Source organism: Pseudopipra pipra, chromosome 3 (genome assembly GCF_036250125.1).
Source record: "Pseudopipra pipra isolate bDixPip1 chromosome 3, bDixPip1.hap1, whole genome shotgun sequence".
Classification (NCBI taxonomy): Eukaryota; Metazoa; Chordata; class Aves; order Passeriformes; family Pipridae; genus Pseudopipra; species Pseudopipra pipra.
This window is the reverse complement of record NC_087551.1, coordinates 32,637,226-32,657,364: the sequence shown is the minus strand read 5'-3', so window position 1 is coordinate 32,657,364 and position 20,139 is coordinate 32,637,226. Positions and strand designations below refer to the sequence as shown.

The window sequence follows — 20,139 nt, the reverse complement described above, 5'->3', positions numbered from 1 at the left end:
GCTAGTCACCAGGTAATGCTCACAAAGTATTACTCTTCCACAAGGAAGATACCTTCTTGGAGCGTGGTGCTGTAAGAAACCACGAATACCTTTGTGAAGCAGCAACGTTCACTTTTAGATGCCCATAATTTGAACGGTATTACACAGAGATAAATCTAGATCAGTGATCCTCAATGACCTAGATTCAATATAGAAAGCTTTTCCCTTGTCAGGCTTGTTAAATTTGTTTGAAACACTAAAGGAGAAGAGCCATTAAGTCAGATTCCCAAGTGCCATTCACAGGGACCTTTGCCTCCAACCTGTGAATCACTAGCAGCATCTAGTGGCCTCAATAAATTAAACAGGAGATTTTTCAGGTTGACTGTGGAATGAAATACAGGCAAATCACTTCTAAGCAATGTTTATCAGCTTATTTACATGATTATCTTAAGTTACAGCAACACCAGCTTTACACAGATTCCCTCAAATACTTGTGCAATTACTGTAAGCCAAGGAACTCCTCCTGTCTGCATCAATCTGGATTTAGCCCCAAGGACATGTCAGATAGACTCCGCCATCAGCACAGCCTCTGCTACAGTGATCTGAGCACAGTAGCAGGAACCTACCTTTCCACAAGGCTGGTGAGCATCAGGAGAGTTCCCAGAAGCAGCATACCACATTCACATGGCATGCAGGAGCATAACCTGGGAGAGAGATGCTCACATAGTCTAAGAATAACTTTACACATCAAGAGACAGTACTACATGCTGCTACTCCAGTTCAGAGGGAGGAACAGAACAAAAGTCAGAGCAATTGAAAATCAGTTCCTCCCATATGCTCTTGTTCTGACAGCTTCTCAAAGGACAGAATGTATAGTACAGCTGGGACAACTACAAAATCTAAAACAGATTAAAATGTAAAAAGATGAAGCAGACAAATCCCCATGAATTTCCAGCAACTGTAGTAACTGCTTCTTACTACATCAAGGAAGAGAAACTAAAGCAAAGTGAACATACAGATACTTTTATTGCTCACCTTTTATACAACAGCACACCTTCAGCCATTTTCTTTCACAGCTTGACAATGTTTATGTACACAAAAAACCCAGCAAGAAGCATTATGTGGCTTTCAGTAAAGAAAAAAAACCCAAAACGTCAGAACACCAAACTCAGCCAGGTTTTGTTTTCTGCAGCAATAATAAAAGGGCTTCCTCCAGGCAGGAACTAATCTTCCCAGGCCGTAGTGCATTTCTTTGAAAAGACAACCCCCAAAACAAATTGCCCTAGATTTGCTGAGCCAGTGGTATTAACTTGCAAATAAAATAAACTTCAGTTTGTAACTTCTAGCTGATTTCAAGTAAAAATTAGGTTTGGAGGAGAAGCAACTTGTTTTGGATGGATGCAGGTCAGTTTGAATTGCTACACCTAACTACAGGCCTACACACACTATTGGTTCACAATTTAGCTTAGTTTGAAATGATCTTTGCAGATTTTGGCGGCAGTCAGTCTTCAAAATTGAGCGGGTGGGAAAACTTTGTTTAGCAGGAAATAAGGCTACTGAACGTGGCACCCACAGTAGAGCTCATATAATAGACCAAAAACCTGTTCGTCAGAGGGAGTTCACGGTGTGCGCACACACGTCCGTGTAACGTCACCGTGACTAGAACAAGAGGTCAGCAAGTCAAAAGGCAATACTCCAAATCGATATTAGAACATGTAACTGAAAAATTACTTGGGGCAAAAAACCGCAGAAATTCTATTGGGTATTATAATAGACAAATTTGGCAGGTCTTGGTATTTCTCTAAATCAAAATGGAAGGCAAACACAGCAGGCAGATTCAGAACAAAAGTGTTTTGAGCAGAGGGAACCAGTCCAACTTCCAAAAAGCATGGCTATTAGTCGATGTTTAGGGTGCAGTGAGCAGTGAGAATGCCTTTAATTCAGACAGATTGGAGGTGGGTGGGGAGAAGTCTACACAAAGTTGTACTTTGCTCAATGGAAAACATCCCAAAGAGATTCTACCTGCTGTGTACAAACCTGTACAAACTAATTCAAGCAGCAATTAAGTAAGGCCTCTGAAACCAGGTTTCTGTTATGTGAGCTCTCCTGAAGTGTAAGTTTTTAGCAGCCTCAGCTGGTGAAGTGTCTTCCTTGTCCAAAGCCAGACTGGTTATACTGATAACCTCCATGCTGGAAGTGCTGCTCAAACTGCCCTCCTTGATTAAAGTTCTGTCCACCTCTGCCCCCCCAGCCGCCTCCTTGACCTCCACGGCCACGACCGCCACGGCCGCCCCTTCCTCCTCCACGCCCACCCCCTCGGTCACTGTGGGACCCCCCATCTTGGTATCTGTTGTCTTGCTGGTAGCCGCCACCACCACCCCCTTGGTAGCCACTTCCAGAATAAGACGACGACTGGTAGCCACCATAGCCTCCTCCTTGGTAGCCACCACCACCACCATGGTAGCCACCTGTTTGAAAACCTGCATCTCTGTAGTTGCTCTCCCTGTAGCCACCATCCTGGTAGCCACCACTTCCGCCATCTGTCCAGCCTCCTTGAAGCTTGTTTCCTCTTCCACCTCCTCTGCCGCCATGATCATAACCACCACGTCCTCCTCGTCCCCCTCGATCATGGCTTCCTTGTTCATGACCTCCTCGCCCTCCATATGAGTCATAGCCTCCTCTTCCTCCTCGGTCATGACCCCCATGGTCATAACCTCCTCGCCCTCCATAGGAAGACTCGTAGCCACCTCTTCCTCCTCTGCCACCGCCTTGCTGGGGACCACCTTCCGGTCTTTTCTGCCATGGTGGCATCTCAGGAGGTGGTGGTTCAATTTCATTGGGCCTTCCTCCTCTGTCAGGCACTCTGCCCATTAGCACCTGCAAAGGGAAGGGAGAACTGTGATAGGAGTTTTAATACCTCACAGAAGAGTCCATTTACTGATAGACACCACAAACAGCAGCCACTCCACGATTTTTATATCCAGAGGCAAACTTTTCTCTCTTTGAACGTGACGGAACTCTGTCTCCAGTAAATAAAAATTAAACAGGGTTTATCTAGTACTTGAAGCACTGCTAACAAGACAAGTCAGGAGACCTGTGTTTTTTGTTCACAGAGCAGGCACACCAGCACAGGCAGCACCAATACAGCCGCTCACCTAACTGTTTACTAGTGCAGACTGCTAATCTCAAACAAGCATAGGGCAACACAGGCTCTCAACTAGTGTTCTGACTTGCTGTAGAAGCCATTGGTTTGATAAACAGGGGGTAAAGAATTCAATTTTTCAGTAAGAACATGCAAAAACTTACACAACAACAGATAGGTGTCACACAGCACTAATCAGAGTTGAGCAAGGCTCTACAGGTCTCCAGCTGTCCAAGTATGGTGTGATTTAAGAATTTAGCAAGACTTGGACCAGGACATTTGCACTGCTTCAAATTTCAAAACAACATAACAAAAGAACTTCAATGGAAGTATACTACTTTCTTATTTCATGTTACTGTCTTGGAAAACATTTAATATTGATAATGGAGATTAACTAACAGAATATGGATCACCAGCAGGGCAGTTCCTAGTAAAACATACATACAATCTTATGATACAGTCACACCTGTCTTACCACTTAATTTCTTACACTCCACACTCCAACAACACTAAAAAGATGTGAATATTTTTTGGGGTGGATAGGCTGTCGTCAAATCAGCACACCACTATTCTCTCCTAAATTACAGCTTTACCTGAAACACAGCTGGTACTCAGAAAGTAGAAAAGCATGCATCTATACCCACAGTTTTTAAAGCACCAAGTACACTGCTGTACATAGCTACTGAGCTTCATGTTCTGCATGTATGCTTTTGTGAGCCTATTACTATAAAATCATAACTTTTGAAACAAAGCAAGTTGTTTAGTCTAAATCATGTTCCTACTATGTCATTATTAGAACTACATCCTTGATTATCACCTATTTGTGTACCCATGACAATCTAACTTGTGGGATCCTTGCTTTGTGATCTTAATATACTCTATTTACATAGACCAGAAACATAGTTATTATGTAGGTCTTATTTGAGACACACTGACAGAATTAGGTAGTAACAGTGTAATGACTTCAGTAATTCTGATCAGACAGAGCAGGCCTGCTCCCACTGAAAGTAATAAAAGATATTTCAGCGATTTTTTACTGCCCCAAAGAAGGGGCACTGTAAACCTAAACAGCTAAAATTCCAGTATTCATAATGCACTGATGCATAGTCTGGAATATCTTATCCTTTATTTCCAAATTCCACTTAGTATTCTAAAAAAACCCAGGATGTATTACTACATTAAAGTTACTTAAATACTCCTAACAGAACAAACCATTTGTCACCAAAGGTACCTTATTAATGGCACATGCAGTCTTCTCTCGGATGGACCCACTGCTTGTTCTCATAATCTTTGACAGATCTTGCCGAGCTGCCAAGAGATTTGCTATGGATATAGTGCATTTAGTAGATAAGAGGGCACGTTTTGGCTGGTAGACTTTAGCCAGTTTTTCTGTTTGACTCTGTTGAAGAGAAGAAAACCAAAGCCCAGTCAGCTAAAGCAATGGGACACCTCACCAAAAGAATCAAATCAGCACTGAAAAACTAGCCACTACTGCAAATAGAACAAAGAATTAATAAAAAAGCAGTGAAAACCACTTTGTAACTAAGAATTACTGCAACAAAGCTAGCATTTGTCAAATTAATTTCTTAAGTGAATAGGAAACACTATTCTGACTGAACTGCCAATGAGCTGACAATTTTAACAATATATACAAGCAGACTGCATTACTTTCAGGCAGTCAAATACAGACTAGAAGTGTGTCATATAATTATATGAATTACTGCTAATGTCTAGAAGATATTGAAACACATCTGTGTTTAGCCTCCAGACCTCCTACTGTGCCTGCACCCTGACCCGCACCCATTCCAGTTAGACCACAGCATCACCCCATCTCCAACTCTGTACCAGCAGAAAAAGGTTAACTCTTTCCACTCTTCATTCCAGTCAGCTTCTTCTCAAAGACAAGGCATCAACACATACTGGCAGAACTAAAGCTTTCAAGTGCTTGTTCTAATTCAGTCCTTTGTCTTGAAAACTTTATGCCCAAACGAGAAATGAGATCCTACAGTCAACTTTCCCTTGTATGCAGTCTCTCTTTCTCTACTGTTAACCATTTTAACCATTTTGGCCTTTTTGAACACCTCAAAAGCTTTCCAGCTGACAGACACAATAGAAATCTGTGCTATCAGCCATGAGCTAATACACCAGTTACCTCTCTCTTCAGTTATCAACAGAGTGTAATGTGGGATGCAGTTAGGATAAACCAGGTTGTAATCCGAACATTTTTTTGTCTGGATCCCAGATGACAGAAGTGAAGATAGGCAAACCAGGTTTTCCAGCATATCTCAACAGGGCAAAAAACTCAGGAGCACATTTTAAAATCCTAAAATCCTATTTTCCATCTAAAGACAGAAAACTGGAATATGACGCTGGCTAAAGATAGGAAAAGCAAAAGCATTCACCAGAGTACTAGTATGTTTTTCCCTAGCAAGTTTGACTGAGCTCTGAGCACAGTGTTTTGGTGCTATGATATTGTTTGAGGTGAAACTTGAAATTTTCACTTAAAAAACCCCTAATAATAGACTACAAAGTGGGTTTTTTCTCTGCTGTTTCTACTACCTGGAGAAGTGGCTATTTAGTCATACTACTGTATTCTGATACTTTTTAAATAAAAAAAGAATACGGTACTTCATGCTAGAAGTTACTGTTAAAATAAATTGTATTGCATGTCTGGAATACTAGAGCCACATTCTTCAATTTTGTATTGTTATTTTGTTATTTTTGTCTGAAAAAAAAAGATTTGCATTTCAATAGATATAAATGTGTATACACAATTTGTGGGTTTTGTGAAAAGACTTGTAGTTAGTCAAGTTCAAAAGCACCTAAAAATTCTCCTAGGAAAAAACCCAAATATGCATGGATATGAATGCCAAAGCTATAACACAATTAGAAGTCCCTGTTTTTTAAACATAATCCATGCTTCTACTCATTTTTATTCACTATTAAAATACTCAAACAATCAGCTAGTTCTTCAATCATCTACTAAAAAATCTGACATACAAGGTTTAAGAGATATTACACCAGTAGAAGTCCTACTCATGTGACAAAACAGAAAAGGGGACAGGCCATAGTTTATTACTAAAGTACAGTTGCTTTTTGATTAAAAAATTTATCAAGAAAAAACAACTGATGACTCTATGTGTCACAGTTTGCACTAATAACTCAATCTCAAACACTGTCAGCAGCATAATTAACAGCATGCTAGCATATCTGTTTTAGTCCTAGAAAATAAATTATATGTACTAGTTTTTAAATCTTGTCATTCTTTTTCACTATGAAACACGGGAACTAAGGAAACCATGTAATTACTTTTATAGGCAGAATATGTATTACATACTCAAGAGAGAACAGATCTCATGTCACAGCCACTTGCACAGTTCAAAGACAAAAGAAGCACATAAAATATTACCCTGTCTATGAGGTAAGAACAAGTAGTGCCTTAGCAGTTTTTTTCATGTGCATCTGTGGAGTTGTGCTTGCAGACACACTTTGAGATAAGGAAATCTGATCACTGTGGACAGCACAAAGTAAGATAAGGGATGGTCAACAGGAAGATGCTTTTCTACCATCACACAGAGACAGCATTTAATGGTTCACATTACGGTACTCTGAAAGCACATGGCTGGATCACTAATCTTCTCTATTCTTTTCCAGTGGCTTTGGTGTATAGTTACATACCATCTTCTCCTTATACATACTGTTTTAAAATCCAACAAATCAGTTTTAAGTAAAATTTTTTTAGTCATCTTACATTGTCATAAACTTCTTCAGAAATTCTAAACAAAAAATGGACAACACCTGCAATTATTCTTTTACTCATAAAGGATGAAACGATGCAGTTTTCCAGAGATACTTATTATAAAGTGTTACCATCAACCAGGACTTCCCAGCAAGTTGTTTGTACCTTAGCTCTATCTGACCAGCCAAACGACTGCACAGTAACATCCAAACGTTTGACCAACAGTTTTCTTCGGACTTCGTATTCGTTGACTATGGCTTGATTAATTGCTTCAATTTTTTCCTGAAACAAACATTTGCAAACATAACCTGTAGATTACAGATAAAATGTTTCTACTTACTAAATTACTAAATTATGTGGATGAAAGAGATGAAGACAGAGATAGTATGCAGGGCTTAAGACTGCAATTATCTGCCTTGTCAAATGGACTCACAGCCAAGCTATGCCCGCTGATGCAATTTTCCTGAAGGCTTCAAAGGCTCTGTTATGTTCAGCCTTCTACCATTTCTAACACCACAGATGTCTTTTTCAGAAGGGCCATAAAAACTGCATACTCTGCTGAGGCATTTCTCAACACCAGTCAGGACAGAGAAGCAAAAGTGAGAAAATACTATGGGCATGAAGTTGAAGCAAGGCCATATATAAGTCCTACGGACCAGAGAGTCCTTGCCTCCTTAAAAAGTAGGAAGGACAAAGATAGAGGAAAAACAGTAAGTGAAGTACTGTAAGAGGATCTTGATTAAAGCACAATCTGCATACAGGCAAGACAACAAAGTGCCCTACAGGGAAAAGCCATTACAAGAAACACACAGTGTCTAGTCAGAGCAACAAGTGAGATGTGCACCATTAGGGAAACAATTTATGTACTGACAGAAGCCTGGCTGGATCAGGGTGCTGGGGTCCACTTTCAGTCTCAAAACAACTGTTGGAGGAAAGAGAGTGTTGGGAGTAGATGAGCTACAGCCTTAAGCAAGAGACACAAGAGAGACTTGCAGTCTTGCAGCAGTAGCCACGGTTTTGTGCCAGTGCAGCAGCAGTGCTTAACCCAGGCACCATCCTCCAAGAACAGCAGGTGACAAATTCCAGCTGGAAGTGACCTCACCTCTGCAGCCTGGGTGTACAGCCCCTCTTAGCTCCCACCTGTGACTCACTGCCTCTTGGAGAGGCTATTAAGGAAGCAGACTACTCCAAATGAGAGAAAGAGAAGGAAATTATGGACAGACCCACAAGTTGGCTACAAAGAAGCCAAAAGAGGGGATGTGACACCATCTCAGCAAGGCTAGGTCACACAGACAGTGCTGGTAAAGGGCAGGAGAGGAAGGTTTAAGCTACTGCATAAGCATGCTGGTCACCATCTGTAAATTGCCTTTATTTTGGAGAAGTTTACCCTGCGTCTGGACATACAGATTCATGAGAAAGATTTTATCAACTGCTGAACATTCATTGTACCAATATGTATGTTATACTGCAAGAAACTGTCTTCTTATCTTCAGAAAGAGAAAAATCATATTGCAACACACAGAATCAAGATCAATACTTCGTATACCTAAAAAAGGGCAACAGGCTCCAATACCTGCAACTACTCACCCAGTGAGCTGGTCCCAGTTGTTTCTTCAATAAAGGTTTTCCAACGTGATTAGGTGGAACCTTTGCTAGAGTTTCCTTCAGCTGTTAGGAGACATATAAGAATATAAGCATTGGCTAAAAAAATTAGCTTTTCAAGATTCAAATTAAAGGAGAGGACTGTTGGACAGTCAAAGGCATGACAAGTCGTTTTCTCTGGAACAGAGAACCAAGCACACTTCTTTTAGAAAGCAACTATTTTTATATTTCTGGTAGTCTCAGCTATAATTACTTAAAAATTAAGAGAAGGGACTATAGAGTAGATCTACAGACAAAACAGAAAGCTACCATGAGGTACAGGTCTTTTTGAAGACAGAGTGATTATTCTACACGTCATCTCTTTAATTCAGAAAATCCTCCACACTTCTATCAAAAAGACTGTATTAAGATTATGTGAAATATAAGATGACTAAAGAAGGACCTCACTTTACAGTCAAAAGGAGAAAATCTTTAATACAAAAACTTAACTTGCATTTTAAAAGTTTGGGCACAACTTAGATAATCTATCACGTCTCAAAATTTCTGAGGACTTCAGGGGTAAGAAATGAAATAGCAGTGACAAAAACTTGGACCAAAGCATTGGAAGAAAAACCAAACAAAACAACTTCACTTCTGTTCTGCTGCAAACCACATTTTTCAACTTCCTTGCTGTTCATTCCAGCAGTTGATTTAAGACTTTCAGTGACCTACTTTTCCAATGCTGCTGAGCCAAATTCATTTAACTTGAAGATTTTAAACCTAAGTTCTTCAAATAGCAGAGGTAGCAGTTCATTCAAGTATCAGCAATTTCTTTTTTTAATGTGGTGGATCATTAACAAAGAGAGTCAATTATACAAAGATCCTACTCCAAACTGTACAAAACTTTAGGAGAATCTCTTTTTATAAACACCATCTTACAGTCAAGAGCAAAATATTCACCCTATGTTAAGTTTTCACATTTTGCTTAGTGATGTATTTACAGTTACAAAGTGAAATTTAAGTTTTTCAGCTATTAGTCAGATTTACTTTCTCCTCAAATCCTACCAACATTTGAAGTATGTGGACTGTAAACACTGCACCTTATATACAATTTCTAAAAACCCTGTAGGTTAGAGATTCCTGGTGTATTTTATGAAGCTATTAAGGACTGTTAGGGTTTTTTTGATACATCATTGAGATAACATTCATTTAACCTTACAAGACAATGTAAAAGAAAAGTGTATTAGTAAAACGTAACAGAATTCCCAGATTAAGAGGATTTTGATCTATTTGGTATCTTGTATTTCTATAGTTTCTTTAAACAGCAAAGCTTGCTAGCATTGTTCATTGTTATGAATATTTTCTACCTTTTACAGAAAATGGAAGTACAGATTTCTTACGTGTCTATTTAGTACCCATGATAGTGTCAAAACCAGAAAACAAATTGCTTCCATTCTACAGCCTGGACTTCTGATGGAAAACCATCCTCCTCCTCCTGTCAAACCAAACTGGTTTCTTGCAAAGAAATGGAACATTATTTCAGTTGCTTGGATTTGTTTAAAGACAATGAAACAGGTCAATCAACTCTGAAAGTATTTTGGGGAGCTTTACAATCATGTCTGTTCTTTAAACAGGTCCTCTTCTGCTGTTCTGCTCTACCCTACTCTGCAAGTCCCTAAACGTGACTTAAAAGCTTTCTGTCCCCCACCCTTGGTCTGTGCACTGGACAGTCCGTACCACTTCATTTCTCTGCTTTACAAAAGTTACTCAATCAAAAGTAAATTTCTTCTTAAAAAAAATTACAGCAGCCTGGGGAACACACACATGGTAAAGAACAAAAATAAATGGAATCACAGGAACTGATGAAGCCTTAGGGAAAAGGTGAAAATTTTAGTTACACTACCTTTTAACATAAAAATTTTTAAAACATTAGTTTCCTGTAAAAATTAGTCTAGGTGTATTTCTTGGAAGATACTTCTCTTTAACATTCTTCCTGAGGCCTAAGCTCAGCATTTTTCACATCTTCTGCAAAGAGTGATGACATTAAAACCTAGACCAGTCACTTTGGAAGGCAGTGACAGCAACAGTCCCTGACCTTGTGCCTTGGCATAAAAAAAGCCTTTAAATTAATTTTCAAAATCCTGACTCTTGGCATACTCAGTATAACACAATAACTCTCCTTCACAATTCCAACACTGGAGTTTCACAAGAGACAAATCTCGCCCAGGCAGCAGAACTATTTTATGTCAAAACAGTAACATCATAAATACTCCAATTTTCCTTTATTTGGATCTTACTTTTTTTTCAATTCCACTGAAGAACTGGAACATCGTTATGTTGGCGGGAGGCTTGGACATGCCTAAAGCAATACATATGCCTTTTAGCTCCTGAAAGACTTCACTGCCACCTCCTTCCTGGGCTTTTTTAGGAGGGGCATTCACACACAGCATTCTGGCAGCTTCCAGTTCTGAGATGAGGTATGCTGGGGTAAGAAAAATTAGATCTGAGCATCGGATATAGCAGAGTTAAATTATTTTAGAACCAGTGAAAACTCAAGTGCTTACAACCAAAAAAATGTGTAAATGGACTGTTTTAGATAGAGTGTGGGCTAGAACTTTTGTATCCACAGAACACTCATATTTCTAATAATCACTGAGTTCAATGCTAGAAACACAACAAACAGGGGACAGGTTTAGTACAAACCATCAAAGCCTGGAAAAAATCCCTATGATTCCAGTGGGTATTAATCCCAGAGTTCAAGAGAACACAGCTCTTTTCCTTCAGGCTTAGCCCAGCAAAGATAGGAAACAGAGAACATGGAATCAAGTCAGAGGAGTGACTAGGATATGCACTTTAGGAGAGGCAAGCAAGCACTCCTTGAGGCTCTAGGAAAGAAAGCAAGCAAATGAGTAGAGAGAAGTGAAATGCTGAAGGAATCTCCTCGACTTCCCCAGGCAAAATGCAGAGCGGAAAAATAATCCCACTTAAAGGTACTATTGAGAGTTCGGGTTTACAATAACTTCAGAAAGAAAGGCTTTAACTGATGAAAATGGAAACTAGAATGCCTGCAGTTCTCTTCAATATCAGAACTGCAAGAGCCTATCACCACATCAGAACTCCTTTCTCAAACAAGAAAAAAGAAAAATCAAAATCATAGTTTCTGAACATGATATAAACCCAAAATTTCAGCATCAGGTATCAGTTACAGTGATATAAACAGCTTTTTTTGCAGTTGTCACAATTTTAAAGTTTGAATTTTAAAAAATGCACAGGTTTAACCAATACTTTTACCATGAATCACACTGACTGACCTTAGCAATAACATAAATAAATGTTTCTAAAAATAAGAATTGAAAAACAGATACTGCAGAGAGACTTGTGAGCAGGGAAGTAAACCCATGGTTATGCAAGAGCAGTTTACTACTTATAAAACTGGGACAGATAAAAAGATTAAGAAAAGAATACAGTGTTTTAGTGATCTCTAGAATTTCTTCAAAATTTCTAGAATGTCTTCCACTAGACACAGAACACCTTATAAATTAGAAAATACTTAGAATAAGTAAAGCAGTAAAAAATCCTTTTTAAGTTCTTTCAACAGTACTTCATACAGGTTTTTCTTACATTGAACTTTCAATTATTTACACTCTTTTCAGGCCTCCTGAAAAAAAAAAACTAAGAGCAGAATTTTGTTTGAAGAATTCAGAGATCACATCTAAGCTACTTTCAACCTCCTCTAACAGTGACTGAAATTTTTAAGTCCATCACTGTAAGACAAATGTTCTTCAGACAGTGAGTCTTTTTAGCAGATCTTTTCTGAACCAACTCGAAACTTGTACTTTTTATTTTTGCAGATACCAGTGCTTAATATTGTATTCTAGTCATGCTTACACACCAAGGCAATCAATCCTAACTACTTACATTTATTTGGTGCTTTTTCCTCCCAGCAATTCTGCTACATCTTCCAATTGGCATAAACTGTGCTGCATTTTGTTAAAATGCAAAATACCCTGGCATTTCATTACAGAGAGTTATTCTGTTTCTCCAGAAAAATACTGGTTTATGGCTCACATACAACAGGATAACTAATAAGTTTGCTTAATGCAGTTGAAGAAAGCTATGCAACTATCATGGTACACAAAAAAGGAGTCTGGCACTATTGGAATTTCACATTTGACAGTAAACACAGCATTCCTGCCAGATGGGATAGCAGAGTTCAGCTCCTGAACATGGCCTTATATTACCAAAACGTACATCACAGAGGACCTCTGGGATAAACTGTGTGTCACAGACAAGCCAGACCTACTGAATGGTTTGGCTTACAGAAAATAAGCTGAAGGGCCGATTGTTTGAGCTACAAAACATCTTAAATGCAACAACTATCTCACTTCATCTGATGTTTTTGAACATACTATAAAAAAAAAAAATCAGATTAAGTCTACTCATCTTTCTCCTACTGTTGAAATACAGGAATCTAAACTCTGTAATTTCTTACATCTCAGCTGAAGGCAGAACTACATTTGTTTTGAAAGGTTATAGAATCAGCAGCAACTGAAGAAGCAAATAAAACATTATGTTAAAGATTAGATTAAAATGAGTACTACAGTTTCTAACTCTGAGGCTTTTAATTTTTTTTATTTTAATGTGAATCAGTATTATTCAAGTAATTGAATCATTTCTTTTCCTCTAACATTTCCTAGGCAGAAATAAAACCAATTTAGCCATTGAGGTCCACTGGGTGGAAAACAGAAGAAATCACCACCGCTAATGTTAGTTTCCTTTCAATCAGCAGAAAGCAACACTCCAGTGATTTACAAAAGAAGAGGATAAAAAGAACTGGAAATTGGGATAAAACATTTTCTCTTTTTCACAACAACTACAATCATTGTCAGTGCAGGAAAATGCAAGTCTTGTTGCACCTTGCAAGTCATCACACTGAGGGCTCCAAAATGATGATGCATCTGATGATAGTGGTCATTTTTACAACCATTCTAAATAAAATTCAGTAGTTAAATTCTGGCAGAAGTCTTCAAATTATTCCATCTTTGGTGTACCTTTTGAGAAATAATAGGTCAGGCTTTTTCCTAGCAAATGTGAAAAGGTTAATACTCAGAATATTTTCCATCATATACTGGCTCTATACTGACTGATAAAACCAGAAGTGTGATATTATGATGCTGTAAATTACAGAAAAAAATAATGTATGTTTTTAGGTAACTATGTTGTGGCACACTGTGGTAAACAAAACAGTATCTCATTAAGTGTTAGAAACAATACTGTGAATCTTGCACAAAACCAGATCTGCTTGCAAGCACCCTTCTAACTTACTAAGCAGCAAGAGACAGTTCTTTTGATTATGAAGGCGTTTTGTCACATCTCCTGATGTTAATGATGCATATGGACAGTTCATTTCAGCCAGCAACCCACTCATTTCAAGCTGAAATTCTTCTGCTTCATTTGGACCTTAGAAAGAAAAGGACAATAATTTGTTTACAGCTAACATATATGGGGCTATGATTAGAATTAATTAGCTACTTAAAAAAATACATGCTTTGCTCCAGTCACTATTTAATATTAAAACCTGGTTTTAATGGAAGTCGAATGCATTCTTTAGGTTCCTCAAAGACACAGTACAACCTATTTGGAACTATAACATTCTTCATTATTGTAAAATTACATTTCACTGATGTAGCTTTCCCCCTACAACAGACAGGTACTAACAACTTCTACAATGAAATGTGACACTAAAAAATTCAAATCTTACAGGCATACTTTAAATATCAACTAACTCTTCCCACTACAAATGTGTTAGAGAGTTCTGACAAAGTCATAAATAATAACTATGGTTTATAAGTTCTCCTTACGAGTTTTTACTGCTTCTCCCTGTAGGATCATGTTTGTCAACGTCCTTTATTTCATACCAATACCTTTAAAAACAATTAAATCACATAAACCAAACCTTTGACTGATATTTCTGTCAAAAATTACTGAAACTAATTTGAATTTGTTAAGTAAAAAAATAGTGATTAATGAGAGGTAACATTTTTTATCTTTTGAAACGAGACTTCAGCCCCAAATGTCTGTTATTTACAAACTCAAGGCACACAGAATGAAGGCAGGACTTGATAGTGCTCAGCCAACACTTTTCTATCGCTGCGTTTAGAGAATTCGGAATTGGCGTTAGAATACTTCTGGACTGTATTTTTACACAAAACATACAGGAGAAATCCTATACTACTAGAACAGGTGAGATGTTGTATTGTTACAGGGAAAGGGAGTGAAATACATTCAAAGAAGAAAGGACGAACATGTCAAAAACAGAGAGAAAGAGCAAAAGAACAGATGTTGAGGTGAAAGGCAGCAACCTTTGGCCACTGAATAAACAGAAAGTTAAGCTCATAAAGGCATTAGGAGTTAATATATTAGATATTCAGAAATGCACGTTATCATACGAATTTAACAATTTAATCTATAGAATGTCATGACCAGGTGACCAAAAATAACATTTTTTTGAAAACTAAGGTTTGCGTCCTCCACCAAAACAATAAACAAACATTTTCAGGCTCCTTCTCAGAGTTTTTCATGAAGAGGGAAAAATCATAGTATGCACAGCATTAAGGTAACCAAAAACGAAAATATGGTTACTGTAGTCATGAGAATGTTACCTTGAACAGTAGGTATTTCTTACATAAAAATTATGAACAGAAGCATTGAAATAAAAGTGTTCTCATAATCTAATAAAACATCTACAAGTATTACTGTTTCCCTAAATACATCTAAGAGCTTTCAAAAAACTCTATGGTAGAACAATTAAAAGAAAAAGCTAATTTCAGAAGAAAGACTGTTTGATCCCCACTATAATTTCAATATCTACTGGCTGCTCATTAGGGAAGTTTGAGGTGAAAAATATCCAAAATCTGGCAGCATGCAGACAATACTCCTTGGTACAACAGATACTGTGAGCCCAAATCTTTACAGCACACAAGAACACACATTCAGTGCATGTTTGCTGCTACTTACTGTTTGTTGCCTGCACATTTTCCTCTAGTTTGCAGAAGAGCCGTAACTCAGATACCAACCAAGCACAGAGTTTGGTGAACTCAGGGGAACTGGCTCCCTGAGAGACTGCCTGAGCCAGCGCTCCGTCGTCTAACAGTGGACCTTTGTAACTGAAAAGTAAAACAAAAGCAATGATTATTAATGTTTGCTGTGACTGATGTCCTCTGATAGATTTATTTCATGCTGTACACATATTGAGAGCTACACCCTCAACACATCTGCAGTGCTGAACACCTGAAGGGGCGATGTTCCTGCACTGAACTGCAACAAAAAGCACACTGAAAACACCTGAGTAAACTCAGTATTTCCGTGTGCATCGGCCTACTGCCAAAAAGATTGTGTCACAAAAAATTATCATCAAAGGTTTCATCCTAGAGAATGTTATACTTCTCTGCCTCCATCTCTTTAAAAAGATGTTACGTACAATACACCTATCCAAGGCAAAAGCAGTTTCATAGAATCATTCTCGAACTCTACATACTGCTTTACAGTATGTGGAATAATTACTGCTGAACAAGTGCATCCTTTCTGTCATTTCCTATCACGTACTAAAGGGTTGCCATGCAAAACAAAGCCTTTGATACAAATGTTACAAAAGCGATCTGTATAACAATATCCTCCTTTGAAAAATCACCTCCCTGAAGGGGCACAAGAAAAAGAAAAAGAATTAGTTCTTTGCATAAACAAAGTAAGCCAAAAATCAGACCTAATGTAAGAATGTTTACAGATAATATCTTAGAAGACATAGCTTTCAGGACATCTGTTTGCCGATAATCTCTCAGGGGAAGGAGGAAGAATAGGAAGAAGACTGCCTTATTAACCAGGTAGAAGTACAAAGTCAGAATTTACCAGAGTATTTTTTTTAAAAATGCACAATATTATTTTGATATACTGCACTCAAACCAGAAAGACATCCAAGAGTGCACATAACCAACCAAAATCCCTCTTTGAAACTCCTGGGTAAAGTCACACCACTACATCAAAACAGTCCAGTGAGTCCAGGTGACCCTTAGCAAACGGAGGAGTAAAACAAAAATCTCTGAAAGCGCAAACTGAAATGTTATTCTTCTCACTCTGCTCTTGTCCTTAACATCACATACAAAGGATGTGGCCTTCCCTGTAATGGTCTGTTACTTCATCCAACTCAAATGATGAAGCCACACTCAAAAATAACTTTTACCTCACATAGTAGCTTGACTTGAGAGTTAATCTACTAGCAGCTGGTGGGAAACTGTAATCTGATGTATTACAACCCTACTCCATGACCACAGTAGGTTGGACGCTCCCAAGAAGCTGATTAGAGCAAGTTTAAGACCCATCCCACAGACGTTTCAGACCTGCACATGTACAGGAACATCTGGGGCTCAAAACAGAAGCATCCAGTTATAGATCAAAGTAGAAGGGAAGCGATGACAATCCTTTTGCTTTGGCTGGATCAGGATTTAAGTCACTAGTCATGTCAGAGGCTCCCTTTCTAAAGTTTCTCTTTGACAGATAAGACATCTTGACTGTGTTATCTCTGATAATTATGACTTCATCTACACATCTATCTGGCCAATAATCCAACTTGCAGATTCCCGACCGCAAGCAGCTTTTTCCTTCCTTTCTCGCCAATTGCACATGTTCTGGAGCTACAGTTCTCTTTTGGTAACATTGTGCTATCTGGTCTGTTTGCTTTTCCAACAGTTCAACAAGCTGATTTACAAGGCAAGAGGCCACTATCTGAACACCTTGAGCACAATTACAAAAAGAAACAGCTCTGACATGAAGTGCTATAAAAAAAAAAAAAATCCAGTAATATATTAGAAATGTCTTCAGGATCTGATTAGAAAAAATAAACTGAACCATGAAGAATTGTGGAGGTACTGCCAAAGCATAAAACCTCAAACAGAGGTCTTTCCAGACACCAGGAAACAGAAGCCCTTCAGGTAGGTGCAGCAGTTTTCCCCATTGTTACCATTACTGTTGAAGTCTCATGTCTTTTGTCCTCCAATTTTCTTTTCAATCTTTGCTGCCAATCTTGGTTGATCTGACTTATCTGTTCACCTGCTTTCACTGTTCACTTTATTTGTTTATGCTGACAATTGACAGCATTTTCTGTCTATAATTGCAAAGAAGGGGAGCACAAATCACAAGTCCTTCAAGCCACTGATATCCTTCTTAACACACAAAACAAAAAGGGAGCCAATCACAGTGTGTTCATCATGTCACAGAGACCTTTTCACATTTCAGGCACAGAAATACCTGCCAAAACAGAAGCCTATTTGTCAAGTTTTGGAACTAGCATCACCAGCTTAGCCTGGAAATATAATCTTTTTTGAAGCATAATGACTCTAGCCACAAAGTGATTCATGGGAACTTGGCCAATGTGAGTAAATACAGCTGTTTGCACAGAACCAGCAGCAGTGTAATCGTAGCTACCTTCTGAACTCTCAACAGCTTACAGACATGAGAGCTCACAACAGGGCATGTTCTCCAAGCTCTTCCTTTCATATTTATATAACTTTTACTGACTGTGACAAAGTGAGAGGTTTAAACAGCAGAAATTTCCTGCGCTGTATTATACTAGAAAAAACGTAAAGGGGACAGATCCTCTGTCATTTGCAATTCTTTTCGGTTTTTTTCACCCAATATAAACACTGAAAGCTTTCTTCTTGTCTGACATCTTAAAGGGCCTCTTTATCCCTTCCCACCCTCAGCTAGGGCCGCTCTGTTCAACAGAGGGGCTACCAACGAGACGGCACCGCATGGATCAAGGAAACCCCCACGCAGGGAGCCGTGAAATGTCCGCCAAGGCCGCAGAGCTGAAAACCGGCCCGTTTGGCCTTGGGGCACCATCACCGGCCCGGTTCGGGGACAGCTCTGACGAAAAGGGGCCATTCCAGGGGCTGCCCTGCGCCGCGGCCCTGCGGGGCGGGCAGTGGGGCCGTGTCCCACGCCGGGGCCGCCCTCCCGCCCTCAGCCCGCACCGGGAGCCCCGCACACCTACCCCAGGTCCTCCAGTGACTCCAGCACGTCGTTCTCCAGTAGCTCGAGCTCCATCCTGCGGCGGGGCACGGCGGGAGGACCTGCGCGACAGCAGCACTCAGCGCCACCAGCACCCGCACCCGACCTCCCGCCGCCCGCCATCCCCCCCGCCAGCCCGTCCCGGCCCCGCGGGGGGAGCTCAACCCTCACACCCCGCCCTGCGGTGGGGGAGCCCCCAGTGCCCAAACCCCTCTTCTCTTTCTCCTTCTCTTGCTGATCCTGTCCCCTGCTCCCCCGCCCCACCGCCCCGCTGCCGCCCCCGCCCCGCTCCCTTCCCACGCACGGCGGTCGCAGCTGCTGCGCCCGCGGCTGCCGGGTTGGCATGTCAGGGCGGGACCGAGCCGGGCAGGCCCCCGCCTCGCGCTTCAGCCGGCTTCCCTCAGGCCGCCGCCTCCGTGCCTGACCGCCGCCGCCTGCTCGCGCGCCGGGCTCCGCCTATCCGGCTAAGCCGCGCAGTGTTGTTAAGCTGAGATGGGGGCGTAAGGGCGGGCACAGGGGTGTCTGTGTGGGACAGGAGCGCGGCACGAGCCAAGGACCGGACTTCTCTGTTCAGGCAGTACCGCGGGCAGACCCGGAAGGAGAACACGCCTCTCCCCGCCGCGGGGCCCACGCTGGAATGTGCTGCGGCGAGCGGCGTCGCGCAACGGGCGGGAGGACGGGGTGGCGGAAGGGTCAAGCCACGCCACGCAGCGAGAGCGCGTCCCCGCGGGGTCTCGCCGGGACCACAAATCCCGGCATGCCTCGCGCGTGGCGAGGCGTGTCGCGGGGCTTGCCCCTGGGAGAATGACATTGATAAACCGAAATCGTTTCAGTTCAACTAATAATTTGGATCCGCGGGACTCGTTTCTCCTTGGGCGGCGCCTGTGCCCCGCGCCCCGGCGGCGCGGTCTGCAGCAGTGCCCCGCTGTCCCGGTGGGGACGTGGCGTTCGGGGATGCCGAGGGCTCCGTGCTGGCAGTGAAACCCCTCGAGGCAACGTTCTGCCAGCGGTTTTTTTAACTTATTTTAAATTCTGGGGGCAGAGGAGGGGTGTAACAGCGTTCACTTCTTCCAGTCGCTCAGCTGCCAGCATCTTCAGCGGGAAGGCCGTGCACGTGGATACAGATCCATCATTAATGACAAAACTTAAGTTACAGGGTTACAGGGGACAGTTTTGCCTGCTCTGCCCAGCTCTGTCAGGCAGCACTGCCCCCCTGCCTGAGATGCAGCAGTCCCACAGAAAGCACATCGGTACTGGAAAGGAGGCATGGATAAGAAAGCAGGGTTTGTTCGGATGGCTGGGCCGTGCCAGGGAAAGCCAAAAGCAATCCCGGTCCCTCACTGGCAGTGAGCTGAGACTGCAGGAGAGGAGTCCTGTACTTCATGAAATTGCCCTTGGCAGGCATAAAGAGGAAAAGCTGCAGTCAAAGTACGAAGCCTCTTGTAGCCTCAAGATACGTCGGAGGATAAAGAAACAGTACCTCAAGGGCTAGAAATTCTTCACTGACAGACAGCTCAGTCACCAGTTCCGCTACTAAAGACTGGTCAATCTATACATTTATGGGAAAACTACCTCCCTAAGGCTAAAATCTTAATGTGAAAGAAATAATATGGCTTTCCTCTTTGTGTATTTGCTT

The 20,139-nt window shown here is 40.8% G+C and overlaps 1 protein-coding gene across 1 annotated transcript; it reads right to left on the bottom strand.

The window, feature by feature from the left end:
- Positions 1 to 986: 986 nt before the first annotated feature.
- On the bottom strand, positions 987 to 18,939 carry FAM98A (family with sequence similarity 98 member A). Its single transcript, XM_064648537.1, has 9 exons — positions 18,808 to 18,939; positions 18,487 to 18,565; positions 15,459 to 15,607; positions 13,767 to 13,901; positions 10,739 to 10,923; positions 8,448 to 8,528; positions 7,026 to 7,142; positions 4,353 to 4,520; positions 987 to 2,856 (listed from the first exon to the last, which is right to left on the bottom strand). Exons 2-9 carry the CDS (start codon positions 18,537 to 18,539, stop codon positions 2,110 to 2,112), a joined length of 1,635 nt encoding a protein of 544 aa, XP_064504607.1. The 5' UTR covers positions 18,540 to 18,565; positions 18,808 to 18,939; the 3' UTR covers positions 987 to 2,109.
- Positions 18,940 to 20,139: the final 1,200 nt, after the last annotated feature.